Source organism: Pipistrellus kuhlii, unplaced genomic scaffold (genome assembly GCF_014108245.1).
Source record: "Pipistrellus kuhlii isolate mPipKuh1 unplaced genomic scaffold, mPipKuh1.p scaffold_m20_p_6, whole genome shotgun sequence".
Classification (NCBI taxonomy): Eukaryota; Metazoa; Chordata; class Mammalia; order Chiroptera; family Vespertilionidae; genus Pipistrellus; species Pipistrellus kuhlii.
In genome coordinates this window covers 54,663,192-54,686,876 of record NW_023425562.1, presented here as the reverse complement: position 1 = coordinate 54,686,876, position 23,685 = coordinate 54,663,192, and the positions used below count along the sequence as shown (strand labels likewise).

General features: G+C 58.5%; 1 protein-coding gene across 7 annotated transcripts; it reads left to right on the top strand.

Annotated features, from left to right (window-relative positions):
- The first annotated feature begins 3,543 nt into the window (after window positions 1–3,543).
- Window positions 3,544–16,911, top strand: MYLK2 (myosin light chain kinase 2). Of its 7 annotated transcripts, none has more exons than XM_045574244.1 (16): window positions 3,544–3,692; window positions 3,788–3,887; window positions 4,362–4,616; window positions 4,728–4,781; window positions 4,998–5,332; window positions 5,846–6,165; window positions 7,028–7,323; window positions 8,836–8,941; window positions 9,469–9,562; window positions 11,702–11,811; window positions 11,885–12,026; window positions 13,780–13,850; window positions 13,956–14,084; window positions 14,643–14,795; window positions 14,933–15,065; window positions 15,978–16,911. In XM_045574244.1, the coding sequence occupies exons 2-16, from the start codon at window positions 3,836–3,838 to the stop codon at window positions 16,056–16,058; spliced, it is 2,331 nt and encodes a 776-aa protein (XP_045430200.1). In that variant the 5' UTR covers window positions 3,544–3,692; window positions 3,788–3,835; the 3' UTR covers window positions 16,059–16,911. The 7 variants fall into 7 exon arrangements, with proteins under 7 accessions (XP_045430200.1, XP_045430199.1, XP_045430198.1 ...); XM_045574243.1 differs by having other exon boundaries at window positions 4,671–4,781; XM_045574242.1 differs by having other exon boundaries at window positions 4,671–4,781; window positions 4,971–5,332.
- Window positions 16,912–23,685: the final 6,774 nt, after the last annotated feature.

Here is a 23,685-nt window from a genome sequence, read left to right as displayed (position 1 = left end):
GCTGAGCTTTGGATTAGGTGGTTCAGACCCTGTGACCCAGTTTTCCTTCACATCTTTGAAATGGGTTGAAGTAACATTTATAATGCACGTACTATGTACCCAGGCCCTGTTCCTACATCCCTCCCCCTCTGAGGAAGATGTTCCTCCTACAGATGAGGAGACAAGCAAAGGCCTTGGCCCACGCCCGTTAGTCTCAGCTTGGCCGACAGAGCTCCTAACCACGGAGATGGTTAAGAACTGAACTGAGAACACTCAGGAAGTTCTTATCCAGGTCTGGCCTGTTTACATAAGGGTTCAGTAAGTGCTATTTATTATTCGGAAATCACAACCGTGACAAAGGTAGCAAGTTAAGCCCTTTCTGTTGTCTAAGCCTGGATTTTAGTTTCATCAGGAGGCGGCTCTGAATTTGAATCTGAGTAAATTGAAGCTAAATAGAGGCAAGCCTCTCACCCTTTCCTAGCATCAGTTTCTGCATCATTGAAATGCCTAACATTTGGTCCCTGGAGTCCCTTGTGAGGATCCAATGAGCTGGAGGGAAGCCTTCGGCAGAGTCAGGCCTGGCCCTCGGTGGGCACTCAGTAACTGAGCAGTATTGACAACACACCAATAGCAAGAGGATGTCAGCAAGGGCCATCATGACAGAGCAGTTTCCATACCCAGTCCAGACACTTGCTAGTCTCATCGAACACTGATTGGAAGTACGCCTTGTGCTGTGAGCATCATACAGCCCCTGCCCTCGAGGGCTCCCAGATGGTGTTCATAGTGGGATCGACCTGGAGCTGAAGGAGGCCAGAGGAGGGGGGAGCCAGCATTTCAAGCTAAACCAGAACCTGCTACAGGGACAACCAAATGGGCCAGGGGCTCCCAATAGTAGGTGCAGACAGGAAGCATTTCAACCTCCAGAATGCTGGGACCCCAGTGGGGACAGTGGGGTGAGCACAGGCAGGGAAATTTTATGGAATTAAGAGAACTTTGGGTTGTGAAGGACATTTCTGTTTGGACTCCTCTTAGTTGTAGAGTGACTTTGTGCAAGTTAATCAATTAAAAAAAAAAAAGATATATATATATATATATATATATTAGAGAGGGAGCAGGAGAAAGAGAGAAACATCTACATGAGAGAGGTGAGAGCATAACATCAGTCAGCTGCCTCCTGTTCCTACGGGAGATGGAGCCTGCAACCCAGGCATGTGCCCTGACCAGGAATCAGACGGGCAGCCCTGCAGTGCACTGGATGACACCCAACCAACTGAACCACACTGGCCATGGCAAGGCACTCAATCTTTTGATCCTCCCTGTCTTCACCTAGAAAATAAGATGAAAGCTCCCCGCAGAGTTATCAGATGATGTTTTAAGCGTTGGCCTGCACACTGAAGGGTCATAGGTTCAATTCCCAGTCAAGGGCATATGACTGGGTTGCAGGTTTGATTCCCGCCTCCGGTTGGGGTGCATTCGGGAGGCAACCAATTATGTGTTTCTCACATCGATGTCTCTCCTCTCTCTCTAAAAATCATTGGAAAAATATCCTCACTCCTCCAGTGAGGGGAAAAATAAAAGCCTGACCAGTGTGGCCCAGTGGTTGAGCATCAATCCATGAACCAGGAGGTCATGGTTTGGTCCCCTGTCAGGACACATGCCTAGGTTGTGGGCTCGATCCCCAGTAGGGAGCATGCAGGAAGCAACTGATCAATGATTCTTTCTAATCTTTGATGTTTCTATCTCTCTATCCCTCTCCCTTCCTCTCTCTGGAATAAATATATTTAAAGAGGTAGCTGTGCTCACAACCAAGGTACATGTCCCTGACCGGAATTGAACCTGGGACCCTTGAGTCCACAGGCCAATACTCTATCCACTGAGCCAAACCAGTTAGGGCAAAACATGTATTTTTAAAAGCTGATGTTTTAAGACAATATGGATAAAGCTAATAATAGTGTGCACTAAAATAAAAAAAAAATTAAAAAAAGGAGCCCCTTTCCCTTCAGAGAGCTTGGGTTCAAGTCCCACTCAGTCCCTTACAAACTGGATGACTCTGGATAAATTATTTAACTTCTCCATGCCTCAGTTTACCCATCTGAAGTTGGACCTACCCCACTGAATTGTTCAGAAGATCACATGAGTGAATCAACAGAAGAGCACCAAGAACAAGACCTGACACATGTGGCAAGTACTAGACAGGATCGGTTATTATTTCTTCTTTCTAGTTACTGTTTCTGTTTCTGTTTGCCAACTGGACCTTGAGGAGAAATGGAGGAGGGGTGGGCCAGGAAGAGCAAAAGTTGTCAAGAATGAGGAAGGAGCTCCAACTCTGTTTTTTTCTAGCCATTACCAATCTCTTCAGCATTTTCTCACTTAAAAAAATATTCACTCAGTTCGGTCGGCCTGGCTCAGTGGTTAAATGTTGATCTATGAACCAGGAGGTTATGGTTCAATTCCCGGTCAGGGCACATGCCCGGGGTTGTGGGCTCGATTCCCAGTGTGGGGCGTGCAGGAGGCAGCCGATCAATGAATCTCTCTTGTCATCTTTGTTTCTATCTCTCTCTCTCCCTTCATCTCTGAAATCAATAACAGTATATTGGAAATATTCACTCACTTTGAATAGTAAACTGTTCACGTAGTTCATTTTTCAAATAAAAAAAGTTAAAGGGTAGCCCACTGGTGTGGCTCAGTGGTTGAGCATTGACCCATGAACCAGAAAGTCACAGTTTGATTCCCGGTCAGGGCACATGCCCGGATTGCAGGCTTGATCCCCAGTAGCAGGCATGCATGAGGCAACCGATCAATGATTCGAAAAAGAAATTTTCAAAAGAAAAGGCTTTTAGGCCCATGGGCATGTTGAATAAGAACCTCTGAGACAATTTCTTATCCAAAGATGGTCCACGTAGGTCCAATTGCCAGGCAGAGCTCATAGGCACAGAGCTGGGCACTAGAGTCAGGGTGATTATTTCTTTCTTTTTTCTTTTTCTTTTTTTTTTTTAATACATTTTACTGATTTTCCACAGAAAGGAAGGAGGAGGGATTGAGAGCTAGAAGCGTCGATGAGAGAGAGACATCGATCAGCTGCCTCCTGCACACCCCCTATCGGGGATGTGCCCATAACCAAGGTACATGCCCTTGACCGGAGTTGAACCTGGGACCTTTCAGTCTGCAGACCGACGCTCTATCCACTGAGCCAAACTGGTTTCGGCAAGGGTGATTATTTTTGGGCCTGTGTGGCTCTAACCTGGTTCTGGGGGACCCCAGGACATGTGGGATGCAGGTGGGCAGAGCCGGGGCCCAGTCTGGGCATAATCTTGCCCTTCAGCCCTGCCTGAGATCCCCTCTTTTTCCAGGCCCCTCCCTGGTCCTGTTCAAGCCAAGGCATGGGAAAAGGCTGCTGCCCCATGCCCCAGGGCCCCAGGTGCCCCCTCCTTTTTCTCTTTTGCTTGTTCCAACACCACTCCCCGCCTGACCCCCCCGTCGGTCCGTGGGAAGAATGCTGTGTCCTCTGAATGGGGGCCAAGAGTGACAGGTGGTGGCAGTCCGAGCTGCATGGCCCCTGGTGTAAGAGATCCTCTCCTCCGTCCCCGCCTCCCCTGCCTGCACCCCTGCCTCCGCCTCTGCCCACCCGGCCCAATCCCTTACAACTGCCCCGGGACGGCTCCTGGGCGGCCGCTGCCATACAGACGCCACCAGGTTGCCCCTCTCTGCTCCAGGTACCTCTCTCTCCCCTCAGGCAGCCGGCCCTGGCCGCTGGGCCTGACAAGAGGAGGACTCCGGCCGCCTGCACGCCCCGCGCTTCTCTCTGCAGCTAGAAAGACTTGAGTTAGACAAGCGGAAGCGTACGCCTTCCTACCTCATGGCGACAGAAAACGGAGCAGTGGAGATGGGAATCCAGAGCTCATCAACAGGTGCCAAGCTGGGGCAGGAGGCGGAGGGAGGAGCTTGCTTGGGAAGGGGTGCTTGAATCCGGGTCTGGGCCAGTTCCTCGGTGGTAGTTCTGTGCCCAAGGCCTCTTTGTGTGGTGCATGGGGGACTCAGGAACCCGAATTCTCTCTGGGTAGGCCTGGGCTGGTTAAGAGCTGGCATGAATTCCTCCCCAGAGAAGCTAGGAAAATGTGAAGCTTTCATGGATGGCACTAAACACCGGGCAAGGAGTGCTGGGCTGTCCGGGCCCAGCAGAGGAGCAGGAGCCCTCCGCATGGACTCTGAGGTCCCAGCAGCCCATCTCTAGAGCCGTCAAAGGGCCCGACAGGCTCAGTGGGACAAGCATTTGCAGATCTTTGCTTAGTGGGGACCTGGGCCCAGAGCTGGTCTCTGGTGAGCCTGGCTGGGGAGAGAGGGGAGGGGGGTGAATCCTGACTGATGTCTCCCCTCCTCTACAGACAGTGCACCTCAAGGTGCAGCAGGCGAAGGACCCCCAGCTACAGAGAAAGACCTTGTCCCCACAGACCCAAAGAAAGAAACTGCCCCCCCAGATCCAAACAAGGAACCTGTCCCCCCAGACCCAAACAAGGAACCTGCCCACCCAGATCCAAACAAGGAACCTGCCTCCCCAGACCCAAACAAGAAAGCTGCCCCCCCAGACTCAAAGAAAGACCCCGGACCCCCAGACCCAAAGAAAAAAACTGCCCCCCCAGGTCCAAATATGAAACCTTCCCCCCCAGACTCAAAGAAAGACCCTGGTCCCCCAGATCCAAACAAGGAACCTGCCCCCCCAGTCCCAAAGAAAGGAGAATCTGCCCCCCCAGATCCAAAGAAAGAACCTGCCCCCCCAGATCCAAAGAAAGAACCTGCCCCCCCAGGTCCAAAGAAAGACTCTGGCCCCCCAGATCCAAAGAAAGAATCTGCCAACTCAGATCTAAAGAAGGAACCTGTCCCCCCAGACTCAAAGAAAGACTCTGCCCCCCCAGATCCAAAGAAAGAATCTGCCAACTCAGATCTAAAGAAGGAACCTGTCCCCCCAGACTCAAAGAAAGACTCTGCACCCCCAGACCCAAAGAAGGAATCTGGCCTCCCAGATCCAAAGAAAGAACCTGCCAACCCAGATCTAAAGAAGGAACCTGTCCCCCCAGAACCAAAGAAGAAACCTGTCCCCCCAGAACCAAAGAAAGAAACTGCCCCTCCAGACCCCAAAAAAGAATCTGGCCCCCCAGATCCAAAAAAGGAACCTGGCCCCCCAGATCCAAAGAAGGAACCTGGCCCTCCAGATCCAAAGAAGGAATCTGGCCCCTCAGATCCAAAGAAGGAACCTGGCCCCCCAGATCCAAAGAAGGAACCTGTCCCCCCAGATCCAAAGAAGGAATCTGGCCCCCCAGACCCAAAGAAAGACTCTGTCCCCCCAGACCCAAAGAAAGAATCTGCCCGCCCAGATCCAAAAAAGGAATCTGGCCCCCCAGATCCAAAGAAGGAACCTGGCCCCCCAGATCCAAAGAAGGAACCTGGCCCCCCAGATCCAAAGAAGGAACCTGCCCCCCCAGATCCAAAAAAGGAATCTGTCCCCCCAGATCCAAAGAAGGAATCTGCCCCCCCAGATCCAAAGAAGGAATCTGGCCCCCCAGATCCAAAGAAGGAACCTGGCCCCCCAGATCCAAAGAAGGAATCTGGCCCCCCAGATCCAAAGAAGGAATCTGGCCCCCCAGATCCAAAGAAGGAACCTGGCCCCCCAGATCCAAAGAAGGAACCTGGCACTCCAGATCCAAAGAAGGAACCTGTCCCCCCAGATCCAAAGAAGGAACCTGGCCCCCCAGATCCAAAGAAGGAACCTGGCTCCCCAGATCCAAAGAAGGAACCTGTCCCCCCAGATCCAAAGAAGGAACCTGGCCCCCCAGATCCAAAAAAGGAATCTGCCACCCCAGATCCAAAGAAGGAATCTGGTCCCCCCACCGTGAAGGAAGGTGCCCCAGAGAAAGGGGAAGGTGGCCTGGCCCAGCGCGCAGCTACCTGCCAGGGCTCCGAGGGAGAAGGCGCCGTGGGCAGCACTGGGCAGCCGGCAGCCCTGCCCCAGCAGAGCCGGACGGCTGAGGCCAGCGTCGAGAAGCCCAGCGACGGCGATAACCAGGCGTCCCCGGGCAGCCAGGCTCCTGGAGAGTCCAAGGAGCAAAAGAAGGCCCTGGAGAGCCGCGCAGCAGCCAGGAGGGGCTCGCCAGCCTTCCTGCATTGCCCCAGCTGCCCTGCCGCCATCCCCAGGTGAAGGCCCGGGGGGGTCAGGGAAAGGGCTGTCCCAGGGCCGGGCTGGGCTCCTCTGTTCTGGAATCATTGCCGTCACATTCAGTGCTGGGTGGGGTAGTCCTGAGTTCACCTGCTTGTACCCTTGCAGAAAGCAGGAATTGCATAGAAGCCTAGCATGTCAGGCAGGAGAGGGCTCAGAGACCACTCAGGTGGAACCCCTCTTCTCTAGGCACCCAGAGTCCAGGGTTCCCCATATTCTGTGCACTTGGGCCTACCCAAGGGTGGAGCCGAACTATCAGGAGGAAAGGAAAACCCCTCTTGTTAATATAATTATCAGCATAACATGGAAAGGCGACTCATTGCAGATGGGTAGATCCTTCCTAACACTTCCTAACTTACTAACACTTTTCATAAGAAAGCATCAGTCTCAGGATGCATTCAATTACACTTCCCTGAGTGCTAATCAGATTACCCAGGTCATTAAGGATATGTTGTTAAGCCACAATCATAACACCCTGTCAACTTAAATTTTATATTCACATCAATCCCATTGCCACTGTTTTTATGAATCAAAAGGTATTTACCTCCCTAATTATATCCATATAATGATTGGTCACATCAATAACCCTATTCATGGTTAGTTATTATCTATTAGTGTATTAATAGTCAAGATAATGTCCGCAGTCATTTGTGATAATGTTAACATTCCTTGATTTTGCAAAAAGTGGCTTTGGAGACATTGCCCCGTGCGCTTGGGGTTGGGGGGCAGGGTTACATCAGCTCCCCAGAGCAGACGAGGCTTTGGAAGCAAGAAGACGGGCCGGAGGCCACCGCGGGGCCGTGGCTGTAAGGGCGTCACCTCTGTGTTCTCACCTTCTAGCCCAGAGAAGCCGCTGGCGGAGAAGCCCCCAAACGAGACATTGGAGCTCATCTTTGAAGGGGTGCCCGTGACCCCCAGCCCCCCAGATCCCGTGCCAGCCAAAGCAGCAGAAGGAGGGGAAAATGTCCCGCGAGGCGGCCAGCAGGAAGCCGGAGAGAAGGCTTCGGGCCAGGCTGAGGTGGAAGGGGACACCTCGAGGGGGATCGAGTTCCAGGCTGTGCCCCCCGCGGCGAGATGGGAGGTGGGGCAGCCCCTCAGCCTCACAGCCAGGGAGGAGGACTGCTTCCAGATCTTGGGTAGGCCAGGGGCCGGGGTGGGCTTGAGGCTGCCTGGGGGCTCGAGGGAAAAGGGGATCCCCACGTCTCCCCCCACTCGAGAGGACTGAAATGCTCTGAGCCACGTCTCACCCAGGCTGATTCATCTAGGTGCCACACAACCGACTCCAGGCCGCATGAGTGTTTGGCCCTTTTGACAGATGGGGAAACGGAGGCTCAGCAAAAGGAAACGGGACGAGTGCCCCCACATCCACAGCTAGGAGAGGGCTTGCACCTCTGGGGCGTCCTCCCTCCGGAGCTCCGTCTTGGCTTTCTTTTCCTTTGGCTAGCAGGGGGCTTTGGAAAATGCCAGGCAGGTTACTGGAGCCACACCAACCCTCTGGGCGGCGGGAGGTGAAGTCAGTCTGTGGCACTGAAATGCCAGGCTTTGGTACTCGGACTGCTTCGCGGGCGGGGTGGGGAGGAGCACAGGTGTCCGTGGGAAGCGGAGGCCAGGGAGTCGGCGTGTGCGATGGGGCAGGGCCGCGGCGGGGCCTGAGCGGCGACCAGCCCCGGAGCCCGGGTCCGGGCGGCCGGCGGCGGGCAGCCACCGCGCATGCGTGAGCCCGGCCGGCGGGGCTGCGGCCGGGGCCAGGGTTCGGCCGGGCTGGGGGTGGGGTGAGACGGGGTCAGGAGAGCCAGAGTGTCCTGACACCCTCCCCCCGGGCCGAGGTGCCCTGGGAGCCCGGCCAGCCGGCCCGGGGAGCGGCACGGTGCCACCCAGACAGGGTGGGCGGGCCTGGCGGCTGGGCGGCGGCCAGGAGCCCGGCCTCCTCCGGAGCCGCAGAGACCTCCGCCCGCCCCGCCCCGCAGCCCCGTCCCGAGGGTGACGGCACCTGAACCACCTCCAAGGGCCGTCTGATTTATCGCCGGCCCGGCCCGGCTTCCCTGCCGCCTCTGGCTATTTATAAAGAGGCTTCCATTCCGATGATTCAGCCCGTCCACCGCCAGCGCCCTGTTCGCCGGGGCTGCCGCTAGGTGGCAGCCTCTCCCTACCAAACTCCGTCCCCCTCTCTTCTGCCCCCCTCCCCCATCTATCCTCCCCTCCCCTCCCGGGGCCAGCCTGGCCAGCCTGTGGTGCTATTGGAGGGGATGGTAGGCAGATCCCACCACTGCCCCCGGCAGACATGGTAACCCCTATCTGGCCCCTTTTTCTCCCGTGGAAGTGCAGGTGGCTTGGGACGCAGGTAGCCGGGGAGGGTCCCGGTCGTCTAAGGGGCCATCCCCATTGTGGTGCCGGAGGGGGAGGGGGAGGTGAGCCTCCCTCTGGCCGAGGCAGAGGCAGAGGCAGAGGCCTCCCAAGGTGGTGGCAGAGCTGAAATTGGAAACTGAGTCCCCTAGCCCTTGTCCTGGAGCCAGCTGTGCCCCAGGTACGGCCCAGGCCAGGCAGGAGTGGGGTGGGGGTGGTGTAGGGGGTGGCGTCGGGGGTGGGGGAGTGTAGGTGGATCCTCGCAGCTCCTGGCACTCACTGTGATGGCTCTGCTCTGCCTCCAGACGATTGCCCGCCTCCCCCGGCCCCCTTCCCCCACCGCATTGTGGAGCTGAGGACCGGGAACGTCAACAGCCAGTTCAGCATGAACTCCAAGGAGACTCTGGGCGGGTAAGAGCCGGGCCCTGGGCCCCGAACAGCATGGAAGCCCCTGAAGCTTTACGTCTTCCCTGTGCAAGTTTGGAAGCTACACAATGAACACAGGCTTCTAGTGGTGGCACCTGCCATGTGCAAGATGTCACGTGTCTCTCTCTCTCTCCCTCCCTCTCTCTCTCTCTCTCTCTCTCTCTCTCTCTCTCTCTCTCACACACACACACACACACACACACACACACACAACCCGCCCATTCAGCATTTCCAATAGGAGCGCACAGTGCTCTCCCGTCTGTCTCAGTGGATTCCTGCTTTGTAGAAAGCCCTGGAGGTTCCCCCCGGGGTCCAGAGCTCAGGCGGTCACATCAGGATCAGCAGCCCTTCCTGTGCCCGCGGTCTGTGTGGCTCAGCCATTGTTCCAGAAGCAGAGCTTCAGGAGGGCGTGAGGGCTGGCTGGGCGAGTGCCCCCGCCTCATGGTGGCGATCCAGTTGGCCCCCTCAGCCCCTGCCCCCCCCCCCTCACCCCCAGCCTCGTCTCTCTCCAGCGGCAAGTTCGGAGCCGTCTGTACCTGTACAGAGAAAGCCACTGGCCTCAAGCTGGCAGCCAAGGTCATCAAGAAACAGACGCCCAAAGACAAGGTAGCGGGGGTGGGCTTGGCTATGGGAGAGAGGGGATCTTTGGAGTGTGGGGGCCTCTCACCTTCCCCTACCCACGTGTCTGTCCGGACAGACGGACAGACGGACAGCCCTACCACTGGGGCCTGATGCCCCTCAACGTGAACCAGACACCTCAGTTAGTGAACTCATCCCGGGACTCCCCCTGCTAGGCACAGGACACTCGTGCCCTCTGTTCTGTTCAGTTCAGCCAACACTGAGAAGGGCAGGCTCCGGGCCAGGCCCATGCTGGGCCCTGGGCGTCTGGGAGTGCAGTGGCTGAGGTCCCTGCCCTCAGGCAGCACCGAAGTGGCCTGGTCTAGAGGTCTGCCTCCAGCACCCAGCCCAGGCCTGGCTCCGAGGAGGCCGAGAGCTTGAGGGAGGGAGGGAGGAAGGAGAAAAGGAGAGAGAAAGGGAAGGAGGGAGAGAGGGAGGAAAGAAGGAAGCAGGGAAGGGGAAAGAGGAACAAGTGAGGAAGGAAGCAGGAAGGAGGGAATGCAGGCAGAGGCTCACATGGAGCGAGGGAGTCGGGTGTGAGGAGGTGAGGACAACCGAGCCACCTGGTGTAGTGAGAGCTGTGACCCGGGAGAGCTGGGGCAGGCGGCAGAGAGGAGAGGGCAGGGGAGGCCTGTTCCGGCCTGTGGGTCAGGGGACCTTCCTGGCCTGCTGTCATGAAGACTGTGAAGAAGGAGGGACTGTGGGAGGCGAGGGCTGAGTGCTGGAAACAGCAGGGAATGCTGGGACTCTTGAGTTGGGGCAGAGGGAGCTGAGAGGTGAGCTTATGGCCATTCCTGGCAGAGGCCATGCACAAAGGCACGTGTTTTCTCTGTGACTCTGTCTTTCTCTGCCTCTTCCACTTGACAGGGCCTGGATGCATGTTATTGACTGCTGGGTCCCCAGGCCTCTCTCACGGGCCTGGCTCAGTGTAGATGCTCAATCCATGTGTGCTGCATACATCCACTGGAGGCAGCTATTGGTTAATTCTCACCAAACAATTTTTGGTGTGCCATTCAATGTGCAGAGGAAATGGCAGTGCACTAAGAGTCCCTGCCCTTACGGGCTGACATGCTAGAGAAGAGAAACAGACAACTAAAAAGCAGAATGCACAATAAGCCTGGTGCCAGGAACTGAGAGGTGCTAGGAGGAGAAATAAAGGCAGGTAAGAACCAGGGAGAGTGGAGTGTGCGGGGATGTGTAGATAGAGGGGGCGAGGCTAGGCCTCCCTGAGGAATGTATGCGAGGTGAGATAGGAATGGAGGAATGGATGAGAGAGATGAAGTGAGTGATTCGGGTTAGTGATATGATGTCCTGGGGAGGAGGGAGGTGAGAAAATTCAGGGAGAGGCCTGACTGGTGGCCTTTGCCAATTTCCGTGGTGTAAATATTTCTACCATCACTGATTTCAAACTCCCAGTGTGACAGCTGGCTTGCAAACTTTCTCAACGTGACAATTAATGGCGGCGTAGGCTAGGACGGCAGTGGTGGAGGAGGTGAGAAATCATTGGATTTGTAATCTGGTTCGAAGGTAGAGCCAGAAGATTGACTGATGGATTGGACATGGGGTGTGAGGAAGCAAGATTAAAGAAAGAATCTGGGATTGCCCCTAACCTGGAGTCCCGCACGCCTGGGTGAAGAGCGATGTCCTCTTGCTAATGGACAAGCTCAAATGTGGGGAAGGGGCGGTAACGAGGGTTTAATTTTGGACTTGACAGAGTTGCGATGCCTCTGGACATCCGAGGGAAATAAATGGCAGCTGGCGATGTGGGTGTGCTGAGTTCAAGGCAGTGCTCAGTGGGGAGAGCATTTGGAGATTGGTCACATCCGGGTGGAATTACCCAGTCATGGGGCTTGAGGAGAATGCCCAGGGAGAGGGTGTCGGGAGGGGAGTGATGAGCGGGGAGGTCTGGGCCCTTGGATCCCCCGTATCCTGCCAGGAGGAGAGGAAGAACTGCAAAGGAAGCACTGGGGGTGGGGAGGACACAGGCTTGGGGACGGGCACGGAGGCCAGTGAGGAGGAGGAGGCTGGGCAGTGTCCAGGCCAGGTTCCCATCAGGGTGTGGGTCTGGAGGGTGGAGGGCAGGGAGCGGTGACCCTTGGATGGCCCCCTGGCTCCCCTGGTCCCCAGGAAATGGTGATGCTCGAGATCGAGGTTATGAACCAGCTCAACCACCGCAACCTGATCCAGCTCTACGCAGCCATCGAGACCCCCCACGACATCATCCTGTTCTTGGAGTAGTGAGTGCCAGCAGGGGGGCGGGGCGGGGGGTGCGGGGCCCGGGAGCAGCCTGCAGAGGGTCTGTGCACGCAGCATCGAGGGCGGAGAGCTCTTCGAGAGGATTGTGGACGAGGACTACCAGCTGACCGAGGTGGACACCATGGTGTTTGTCCGGCAGATCTGCGACGGGATCCTCTTCATGCACCAGATGCAGGTCCTGCACCTGGACCTCAAGGTACTGGGGCTGGGTCTCCTGGGAGGGCCGGGAGCCGCCTCTGACCGCCTGAAATCAGGGTGGCAACCAGCCATCCCTCCTTTCTCCCACCCCTTCTTCTCTCCCTCCCTCCATCCTCCCACCTGGAGACTCACCAAGGATGGAGCACTTACTAAATACCAGAGATAAAGAACGGGACGGAAAACCAAGCAAGAGGCTTGGTCCTGGCTCTCAGGAGCTTCCAGTCTGACACGAGGCACTTGCTGAAAGTGCCTTTTGCAGCCCTGTGGCCCCCAAGCACAGGGCCTCCCACAAAGAGCTTACTACTCAGTGTTGCAAAAGCACTTACTTCTGTGCTGGGCCCTGAAAGACACTAAATAGACCAACACCTGGAAACAGATGTGTTTGCCTGTTTAGTGAACAAATATTTGTCGAGGGCCCACGCCAGTGTTGCCCAAACTTTTGACATATGTGTACCCCTTCTATAATTTTCGTAATGCTGAGTCCCCCTCGTACTCATGAGAACGTAGAATTAGGCGCAGCTAAGCACGGTGCAGTGCATACCCCCACCAAACTCTTCCCGTTCCCCTGGGGGTACGCGTACCACACTTTGGGAAACACTGGCCTACGCCATGCCACACGCTGTTCCAGCAGCAGGTGCAGATCGCGGTGAACTGAGCAGACCCAAACGCCTGCCCCTATGAAGCTGACAAACTAGGAGAGGCGTCAGACAAACAAGACAGTAAGTTTAGTGCCAGTGCAGCGATACACACATAGAAGGCGCTAACAAGAAAAGCTTCCTGAGAGAACAGTTATATCCCTCTTCCGACCTCGCTCAGTCCCACTCCATCGCAGGCTAGGGGAAGCAATAGAGTTTATGGTCCACTGGTGGTGCCCTTGGGTTACAGGAAGCACCCAGCGTGGGAGGGACTAGCCTTGAAGTGACGTCACTCACATAGGATTCTGGGAGCCCTGCCTGAGCACCCACGGGTCTTAGTTCGGTACTGAGGGTGGGGAGCAAAGGATGCCGTCGGCCCAGGCCCTCCCCTGTGGCGTGCACGGTGGGTCTTTGCCGGCTGGCAGCAGGCAGAATGATATCGGAAGACCAGCGCTGGCGTCAGCCGGTCCTGGCATCAAGCCCTGGCACTGTCACTTACTTGTTGGGCGACGGTAGCCAAGTCACTCCTGTCCGAGCCTCAGTTTCCTCAGCTGTGAAATGGGCCCGGGAAGTGACAGCCTCTGCCTCACAGCGCGGTTGGAAAGACTGAGGAGCTAATCACGGGAAGTGACTGATTCAGGGCCTGACAGCTGTAGGCGCTGTCCTCGTCCCTGACCGGGAGACAAGAGCACCCCTCTCAGAGCACGCCGGGAGCGGCGTGAGGCCCTCCGTGCCCAGGAGGCCTCTTCTGAGAGCCCCGAGCGAGGCTTCTGCTGAGAGCTCTGGTCTCCAGGGCTCCACGTACCCGCTGGTGACCCTGAACGAGCCTCTCCCCAGGGCACAGAGTGACTGCGCCCTCAGAACTGCGGGAACACTGTTCTTTCCTGGCCTGAGATGAGGGAAAATGCCGTCTGCACCCACCCAGAAGCCTGGCGCTGCAATGCCTCTCTCCAATCCCTCTCGGGCGCTCGGGGTCCACATCTGTGCCTGGAGCAGGCAGGCTGGGGGCGTGGATGGCGGCCTGGGCCTCTGGCTGGACCGGGGACCGGGGTGGACCTGAATGGGGAGGGAGGATGGCCGGGCCAGAGGCCAATCCGGGCCACCCCTTCTCCTCAGCCAGAGAACATCCTGTGTGTCAACAACACCGGCCACTTGGTGAAGATCATTGACTTCGGCCTGGCACGGAGGTACCACCTGGGGGGGAGGCCAGGGCCGGCCTCTGAGGAGGCCAGAGGGCGGGGCGGGGGGGGGAGGCAGCGGGCTGTGCTCTGAGCACTTGGTCTCACCCCCAGGTACAACCCCAACGAGAAGCTGAAGGTGAACTTTGGGACCCCGGAGTTCCTGTCCCCTGAGGTGGTGAATTACGACCAAATCTCCGACAAGACGGACATGTGGAGTATGGGGGTCATCACCTACATGCTGTGAGCCCCGGGGAGCGCGGGGTCCTGGGGTCGGGCGCCGGGTGGGCGGCGGAGGCCGGGGCTGGCCTCGGGGTCCAGGTGAGGTGGTCTCACCCCACTCGTTCACTCGGTCAGGGTTCTGCTGGGAGTTGGGAGTGTTAGGGAGAACCAGGGCAGGGGAACTTGGCACCCATTTTACAAATGGAGAAACCGAGGCCCCTGAAGGCATAGCATCCCAGCCCAGGGACTGGACAGCAGGTCTCTGATGGCCCCGGGCGGGGGCACAGGGGTGGTGGACATTTTTGTGCCCTCACCGTTCCTCTCCTTCACTGTAACCCTGGGAAGCTGGGATGATGATGCCCGTTTTACAGATGAGAAGAGTGAGGCTCAGAGAGGGGAAGTGACTTGCCCAAGGTCACCCAGCCAGATTCAAACTCAGGTCTGTCCCACGTGAGAGGCTGGGGGTCTTTTCAGCATCTGGTGCTGCCTCCTAGGATCTATCCCCGCCCCCCAAACCCTCCCAGGTGGCTTAGCATGTCCGGTCTCACCCCGCCGCCCGCCGCCATCCCCTCCCTCCAGGCTGAGTGGCCTCTCCCCCTTCCTGGGAGACGATGACACAGAGACCCTGAACAACGTCCTGGCTGCCAACTGGTACTTTGACGAGGAGACCTTCGAGGCCGTGTCCGATGAGGCCAAAGACTTCGTCTCCCACCTCATCGTCAAGGACCAGGGGTGAGGCTCGCGCACCCCCCTGGGCGAGCCCAGTGCACGCGTGTGCAGGCGGGGTGGGCCCTGGTTGCAAGGCTGGCTGGGCGCCGGTGCCCGTGGGCAAGCCATCCACCCTCTCCTCGCCGCACCCTCCCCCGCAGGGCCCGCATGAGCGCTGCCCAGTGCCTCGCCCACCCCTGGCTCAACAACCTGGCCGAGAAAGCCAAGCGCTGCAACCGACGCCTCAAGTCCCAGATCTTGCTTAAGAAATACCTCATGAAGAGACGCTGGAAGGTACCGCGGGGCTGGGGGTGGCTGAGGGGAGCGGCGGCAGGGCGGGAAGAGCTCCTGGCACCAGTTCTCGGCCCCACCAGGCCTGCCTTGGCAAGTTCCACCCACCAGGCCTGGCCCTGCCTGAGAACAGGGTTGGCTGTTCTCTCTTTCCTGGGCTGGCTCCTGACCTTCCCCCCCACCCCCTTCACCCTGAGGAGGGGCATCCGCCTGGGGCTCAGGGTCAGGAAGAGGTCTCTGACCTCTTCACAGGCTTCCTTCCTGCCCTTTTCAAATATCAATGGAGCCTCTGCTACCTCCAGGCACCGGGGATACAAACCAATGGATAAGACACAGGAGTTCAGTGTTTGTGGACTGACGTTTGGGGGTGTGGGTGGGGGGTGGGGAGATATGAAGAGGCTTAGGGAAGGGCTCTAGAAGAACAAGGATGGTCCGGAGTGCCAGAGGAGAGTCGCACTGCTAAATGGGGGCTCAGGGAGGACTCACTGAGAGGGAGGATGTGGACAGAGACCTGAAGGAGGCGAGGGGTGAGCGGTCCAGGCGGAGGGAACAGCCAACGCAAAGGCCCTGAGGGAGAAGCTGGTTGGCAAGTGTGGGGAGCAGGCAGGAAACCAGGACTGATGGGGAACCTACGGGGTGGGGAGATGAGCGCAGAAGGGAGCGGGGGCAGGGTGTGGAGGGACTCTCTGGCCATGGCTAGGGGTTTGTCTTTCGCTTGGAGCACCTTGACAGAGCACTGGTCTGGCTGACCAACCTGTGGAAGGAAGGAATCCTGGAGGGTGCAGTCATGGCGCCTCCTGTGGCCATTTTGAACACTGCACCCTCCCTGGCCGCTGGCCCTCCTGCAATCAAGGGGACGTTAGGAGACACTCAGCTGCCCGATGCTGACTGGGACCCCTCTCCTCCCTCCCCCAGAAAAACTTCATCGCTGTCAGCGCTGCCAACCGCTTCAAGAAGATCAGCAGCTCAGGGGCACTGATGGCGCTGGGGGTCTGAGCCCCAGAAGCGGCCGAGGCCTGGATGCAGCTGCCCGGCGGCCGGGGCTGAGGCCTCACAGCCCAGAAGGCCAGAGCAGATGGCCAGACCCCAGGGTGGCCTGGCCAGGACAGGGCTGCGCCAGGCTGGGCGGCTCGGGGCTCCCCACGCCCCCACACGGCGACCGCTTCCCCGATGAGAGCCGCCTCGGGTGTGGCCTGAGTCCATCCTGCTGACGCCGCCCCCGGCCAGCTCCGGCCCCTCAGCCACCGCCCGATGCCATGGGCCTGCTGCTCCCTCCCTGGCCCCACCTCTGGAACTGCTGGCCTGGTGACCCCTGCGTGGCCCCGCCGGGGCACCCTGGCCTGAGCTTGCTCTCAGCTGAAGGGGTGGGGTCCCCATGTGGGGGGCCCCTGCGGGTGTGGATGGGAGGCTCTTGGTGGGGCAGGAAGGCAACAACGTCGGTTCCTGAGGCCCAGCTGCCGGCAGACAGAGCGGGCTTTGTGAGAGAGGCTCCCGCGCCCCGCCCGCCTCCCTGCACCCAGCAGATAAGGCCGAGCACACACCATCTGGCCGGCTCCGGCTCCCTCCCACCTTCCCCGCCGACCACCAACACACAGGAACTCCGAGTGAGCGAGCGAGCGGGAGGACGCCGCCCAGGCCTGGCGGAGGGGGTGGGGGGGGGGGGCGGAAGACCACCCCGAACTTGCCTGAGGGCCTCGCTCGCTGGCTCCACCGGCCGCGGTGGCCCCCGCCCCTGCCACGAGGGCTTCAGAGGACGGAGTCACAGGCCCCGGAGAAGTGCAGAGGCCGTGGCGGCCCCCAGCCTGCTCTCAGCTTGTGCCTTGTAAATAAATGTACAGGTTGGATGTGGCCTCATCTCCCTGCATTCATTCAGACGACGTCACAGGCGACCCCCGGCCGGCGAGCGGCGTGCTGGTTCCCAGGGTCACCGTCACCGGTGCAGCCTCGGGAGCCACCCTGCCCAGGGCACGATCTGGGCAGGTGGCTCCTCTACATTGTGCCTCAGTTCCCTCACCTGTGAGAGGGAGGGCACAGCACCAGCTAACACCTACCTACGGGGTGACTACTGTGTACCGGGCTCTCTCTGAGCACGTGTATGTATAGTAACTCATTTACTCCTCTCAGAAAGGTTAGGTGGGTAGATATTATTATTCCTATTACCAAGGGGGAAACTGAGGCTTGAGGAGGGGAGGAAACGTGAGGAGTGAGTACTCAGCAAGTCAGAAGCTGGGGCTTGACACGAACCCTCTGTCTCCCAGAGCAGGCTCGTGCTCTGAGCCCACCCTGCTTCTCACCAGAGCCCAGCGTCGGCAGAGAGCGGAGTCTTCGCTGGGCCTGCGGGGCGGGGGGGTCCTCCCAGGAGGCCTCGGGAGAGCTGTTCTTGCTGGACTACAGCCTCCCTCCCCACAGGCCTGCAGGGCAGAGGAGGGGGCCCCATCTGCTGGGGGTGGGGTGACAGGAGAGCGTGACCCTCAGAGGGTGCATCCGGAGGACATTGGTCAGAAGTGGGCGGCTGGTCCGCCTGCCGGAGGCATGGCCCGGGTCCCAGCGGGGGTGGCACGGAGCGCAGGTCACGTACATGGCGCACCTTCATGGTGCCGGCCCGGCCCGGCTCTGCTCATGATCGCACCCGCTGCTCTCGGTGACCCTGCGAGGCGGGCGTTGTGTTGTGTCTGCTTCTCAGGCGGGAAAGCCAAGCCTCATGGAGGATAAGCCACGTACTCAGGCTCATACAGCGGTCAGTGGCAGAGCCAGGACTTGTACCCAGTCTAGGCCCAGAGCCCACGCTCTTAACTGCTGCGCTGCCTGCCTCCTGAGAAGCTTGGACCTGCCCACAGACCGAGACCACGACAGCTCCTCCCCTCCCTCCCCTGCCTCCGCGATGAACACGGGTCCCCTGCCTCTGGGCCTTGGCCACCCCCTAGTGACCACCCCCGGGGGAGGCAGGGTCCTCACCGCCACCCCTGCCCGCTTCCACAGGTGGGTGCAGGTCCTGCTGCAGCAGGTGCCTCACGGAGTGGGTGACTCTGGGTCTGGGCCTGGTGGGCGCTTAGCCAGGGCGTGGAGGGGCTTGGGAGCCTAGCTTGGGCTCGTGGTGGGAAATGAGCTTAAGGGCAAGGCCCCCACGGCCGAGGATCCCGCTGCCTGCCCACCTGCCACCTGCCAGCTGGGCTGGGCCTGTGGCTTCCTCTGGTTCTCAGCCTCGCTGGCCCCCACCCAGGCTCAGCTCTGGCCACACAGCGTGATGATGAGGGGTGAGTCACTGCTGTGGGTTGGCGGGGAGGAGGAATGAGGTCCGGTGACAGCAGAGAGTTAGGGCCTGGGTCCAGCTGTGGAAGCCGTGGCCGAAGCGAGGAAGGCCCCTCAGCAGAGACAGCAACGGCTGGACCTAGAACCCAGGACCCCTGGCTCCTCCTTCCTGATAGAAAGCCCTCAGCCCTGCTCCCCTCTGCCATTCCTAGGGCCTTAGTGATAATCAGCATCTGGGACTAGGTGCTCGCTCACCGCATTGCACAGGTTCAGAGAGGGAAGGTGACTGGATCGAGGTCACACAGCAAGCGAATAGACCCTGGCCGAGAAGCCCACCCAGGCCCAGGGAACAGGCTGATCTCTGCCTCTGTCCCCACCCCTTCCCAGGAGTATATCTTAGGAAGCTCTTTTTTATTATTAGGTGTCTCCTTTGGGCCTCCCCTGGTCTCTGGAGGTAGCAATATGGGTAGGGAAATGGGGATTCAGGGAGAGTTTGCTCTTTCCGAGGGCCACAGAGCACACCTAGGAAAAAGCTGGGGGGAGGGGGGGGCGGGCAGCCCCTAAAATGGGACCGAGGTCCTGCCTCTCTGCAGGCCTGGCCCCAGCACCTGTCACTGGAGCCTCCATCGCCAGCAGCCTCGGGGGAGGTGGAAGCAACTTCTCCCCCCCCCCCCCAACTCTCCTACCCCCCCCTCACCAGGAGCCACCTGATGGAGGCATGAACCCTCAGCTGGTTTGGGCCTGCCGGCTGGAGCCAGGTCAGGGCCAAAGCTTCGGATCTGCAAGTCCCAAGTGCTAGGCTATGACTGTCCCCTGCCCCTTGCTTGGTGTGCCCTGCCCGCCATGGAGCCTGGTGTGTGGCCGGTGGAATCTGGTGCTGTGGCCTTTCCTGCGAGGTGCTCTGTGCCTCATGGGGCCGGAACCACAAGCTTCCTCTGCCGGCGTCCTGGCCCCCTTTGTGGGCTCAGAAGGGTTAACGGCCTCGGTGGGACAGCTCCTCCTGGCTGGTCCCAGCCCAGAGAGCGTTCCTCCAAGACTATTTCCTGCCTCTGGGCCTTGGCCAAGCCCACAGTGACCACCCCATGGGTCTGAGGCTGCATCTGGTTTGCATTACACCAAGGCTGGTGACGCTGCCTCTTCCTGTCTGTGTCCACTGGCCTCACATTCCACCGGCCACCTTGGACCCAGCAGGGCAGCGGTGGGAAAAGATGCAGCCAGGGCCGCCCTGAAGGAGGCGCCCGCCTGGACCAAGCTCCCGCCCGCGCAGCTGCCCACCACCTGTTCTCTCCTCCACTCTCTCGGGCGTTATTTATTGAGCACCAGGCACCGTACCAAGTGATTGCACGTATGAGCTCATTCATCCCCACACTGTGAGTGGGTATTCTCACGGCCAGCTTTGCACAGATGAGGAAACTGAGGCACAAGTCCATGGGTTCCCAGCCAGTAAACAGTGGAGTCAGGCTGGTGAAATGTGGAAGTAAGCCAGCAGTCAGACTTCCGACACATCCAGTCGCCTCCTGGCTAACTGAGGAGTCCCTGCTCTGAGCCTGGCCAGCCTGGCGATGAATTAGTCATGGTCCCCACCCTTGGGGGGTTCACGGCCTCTGGGACCCCAGTGGGTAGGAGGTTGGCGCTGACAGGGAAGAAGACACTGAGCCCTGTTTCCTCCCCAGTGAAGGTGACAGCCACGCCGAGGGCAAATAGGAGCAGGGTTTTTCCAGATCGAGGGAAGAGGGCATTCCAGGCAGAGGGGGCCATGTATCCAAAGGCTTGGAGCTGGGAGCAAGCATGACTGGAGCATTTTTTAAAATTGATTTTTTTTTTTTTTTTTTTTTTTTTTTTTACAGAGAGAAAAGGAGAGGGATGGAGAGCTAGAAACATCAATGAGAGAGAAACATCGATCAGCTGCCTCCTGCACACCTCCCACCAGGGATGTGCCCGTAACCAAGGTACATGCCCTTGACCGGAATCGAACCTGGGACCCCTCAGTCTGCAGGCTGATGCTCTAGCCACTGAGCCAAACCGGTTTTGGCTGGGAGCAGTTCAGTGAGGCTCTTGCATCTGATGAAGCGGGAGATAATTACAGAGAAGTTGGCAGCCTGGAATGCCAGCCTGGATCGGGACAACAGGGAGCCATGGAGGGTTTTAAGCAAAGAAGGGCGTGGTCAGATCTGTGGTTCAGAAGGGTCTCCGCGCAGGGAGGTCCGTGAGTGGGAGGTTGGAGACGGGGAGACCAGAGAGGCTGAGCCACATCTGCCTGAGGGGCTGGGAGGACGTGGGCACAGGAGGCGGGAGGCAGATCTCATACTGCTCGGGAGACAGGCTGGCGGCAGAGACGGGGTGCAGGTCAGGCAGACAGGGTTCCAATTGATGTATTTGCCCTCTCTGAGCCTCAGAGTCCCGTCGGTGGAGTGGGGTAACAGCAGCCCCTGCCTCCCAGAGCCAGGGTAACAGGCACATGAGACGTGAAGAGCAGCACGGGCGGCTGACCTCATACCCCACAGCTACTGCGCCAGCACCTGTATGTGCCAGACGCTGCTCTAGGTTCCAGGGCCAGCAGCCCATTGACAAAAGTCTCTGGCAGAAGTCTGAAGGGCAGAAAGGAACTTAGAAGGCGTTGTTGGGGTGGGTGGGATATGGCCATCAGAGTGGGCTTCTCTGCGGACGTGAAGGGCATGGGGGCGGGGGGTCCTGAGGGGTTTCTGCACGGGTGAAGGCTGTTTGGAGTCAGGGACAGGCAAGAGGAGGTGAAGCCAGATCACACGGGCCCCTGAGGACTTGGGCTTTTGCTCTGAGGGGGCCAGGGAGCCCTCTGAGATTTAATCCATGGCAAACGGATGAGTGGCTGACATGACTCCACTTGTCCACTCTGCAAACCTTTATTGAGGGCCTGCTCTGCGCTGGCCACCAGGTTAAAGAAGTGGATACAGGGATTGAGGTAGATCCAACCCTTGCTTCTTTAAAAAAAAAAAAAATTTTTTTTATTGATTTTTTACAGAGAGGAAAGGAGAGGGATAGAGAGTTAGAAACATCGATGAGAGAGAAATATCGATCAGCTGCCTCCTGCACACCTCTTACTGGGGATGTGCCCGCAACCAAGGTACATGCCCTTGACCGGAATCGAACCCAGGACCTTTCAGTCTGCAGGCCGACGCTCTATCCACTGAGCCAAACCGGTTAGGGCATCCCCTGCATTCTAAGGAGAAACACGATTAAAGCGAATACAGCAGAAACGCATGCTCCCGCATTGCAGTAGGTGCCAGCGGAGGAACCAGGGGGGCTGCAGAGAAAGGAAATGGTCCGGGGGCACCTACTCAGAAGCCCCAGGGAGGGGCTTCTCTGAGGAGGGGTATCTACTGGGCTCTGGATGGGAGGGTCCGCTGAGGGGAGTGAGCATTCCAGGTGGGGGGACAGCGCGTGCGAAGAAGACACCCTCCAGGGAACCCGCTGGCTTAACCTGGAGCCGGAGGATTAGCCTCTCATTTGTATCATAGAGACAGGTGCACCCCGAGGACTGGGGTCCCGTGTTTCCAGGGAGCACCAGGCAGGGTGCTGGCTGACGCTGGCCCATTGTTAGCGGGGAACTGCTTCCTTCAGCCCTACCGGCTGCCTCTGCGTCACCAGCCAATTAGCAGCCGGAATAGGGGGCCAGGCACCTCCAGGCCTGCGGGGAGGGAAGTTCTGCCCTGGCAGAGAGGCAGGGCGGGCTGGGCTGAGGTTACAAGACCTTCCAGGGGGCTGCTGTTTGTTCCAGCTTTATTCTCGCTGACTGACTGACGCTCATACTGTGCGGGTTTTCCACACACCAGTCCGGGAATTGGAATCATTGTCCCCATTGGACAGATGAAGAAACTGGAACTTGGGAAGGTGAGCCCGTGTGCTTGAGGTCACACAGCCAGGAAGACGAGATGCCAGGAATTAAATTCAAAGCCTTGTCTACGTCAGTCTTTCCTCCCCTGCCTTCCCCCACCTCCACGGTAGCGTGGCCTTTCCTTGGGGGGTAAATCAGTTTAAGGGGACACGCCCCCAGTGCCCAAATACTTATTTATTATACTTAACAACTATATTGCAGCTTCCATGTGCTAGGCTCTACTCTAAGCACTTTGCAAATATTAGCTCATGTAATCCTCACAACAACCCCATGGGGGTAGGTACTGTTAATGTCCACATCCTACATAATAAAACCCTAATATGCAAATAAACTGAATGGCCGGTTGCTATGAAGTGCATGACCACCAGGGGGCAGACGCTCAAAGCAGGAGCTGCCTCCTGGTGGTCAGTGCGCTCCCACAGGGGGAGCACTGCTCAGCCAGAAGCCGGGTTCACGACTGGTGATAACAGTGGCAGTGGCGGGAGCCTCTCCAGCCTCCAGAGCTGAGCATAAGGAGCAGCGAGCAGGAAGGCAGTAAGGAGCAAGGGATCCCAGACTACAAGAGGGATGTCTGCCTGCCAGCTTAGGCCCGATCCTAAGCTGGCAGTCAGACACCCCCTGAGGGGTCCCAGACTGCAAGAGGGTGCAGGCCTGGCTGAGGGACAACCCCCGTCCCCTCCCCTGAGTGCATGAATTTCATGCCCCGGGCCTCTAGTTTTATAGCTAAACACAGAGACATACAGAAAGGGAAAGCAACTTGCCCAAGGTCACACAGCTGGGAATTGGCAGAGCTCGGCTCTGAACCCAGGCAGCTGGGCTCCCAGAGCTCCTGCTCTTAGCTGCTGCACCTACTGCCTCTGGCAGCCCAGCCCTGGGGGAGACGGGAGCCCGTGGGGTGTGGGGAGGACATGTTTGGCTGAGGCCTGGATTCCTGGGCTCCGTTCACTCCCAGCAGGCAGACATGCCAGGCTGGCTGCCACGGCCTCCCCCTTCCTTCTTCCTCATCACTCGTGGCCTCAGAGCACCCGCCCTCCAAGGGAGAAGGTCCCCACCCCTGGCCCAGGGGCTGCCCGGGGTGTGGGAAGGAGTGTTGGACTCTGGGCCATGGAATGCCAGAAACCGGGGAAGGAAACGTGGGTGGGAGAGTGGGACACGGAGGGCGGAGGAAGGAGCTGCTGAGGAAGGCCCGGCCCTGTGGGTGGGGGTGGCCGCCTGGGGGTAGGAGAGCCGAGACCGAGGGACCCGCCTGACAGTCCTTTGGAGCTGCCAAAGGGGACGGGGTGCCTCTGAAGTCAGGGGCGCCTTGCCCTGGAACCCCATGTGGTATGCACTACTCGGTGCAGAGAGGGTTCAGAAGCTGGGCAGGAGACGCCCTTTCACCTCTGACATTCCAAGAATCTGAGCTGCTGCTGTGATTAAACTCTCTGGAACATCCTGACATACCACTGGTTTTACCGTTTCCAGTTTGGACTTAGCAAGGTGACTCAGTACCCTTTTCGCCCT

Bases quoted from the DNA above. Each gene is read 5' to 3' on its own strand.
- MYLK2 (XM_045574245.1), top strand. From the start codon at position 3,836: ATGGCGACAGAAAACGGAGCAGTGGAGATGGGAATCCAGAGCTCATCA. The intron at 7,324-8,835 runs GTAGGCCAGGGG...CTCTGCCTCCAG, and splicing joins GGACTGCTTCCAGATCTTGG to ACGATTGCCCGCCTCCCCCG. The intron at 9,563-11,701 runs GTAGCGGGGGTG...CCTGGTCCCCAG, and splicing joins AACAGACGCCCAAAGACAAG to GAAATGGTGATGCTCGAGAT.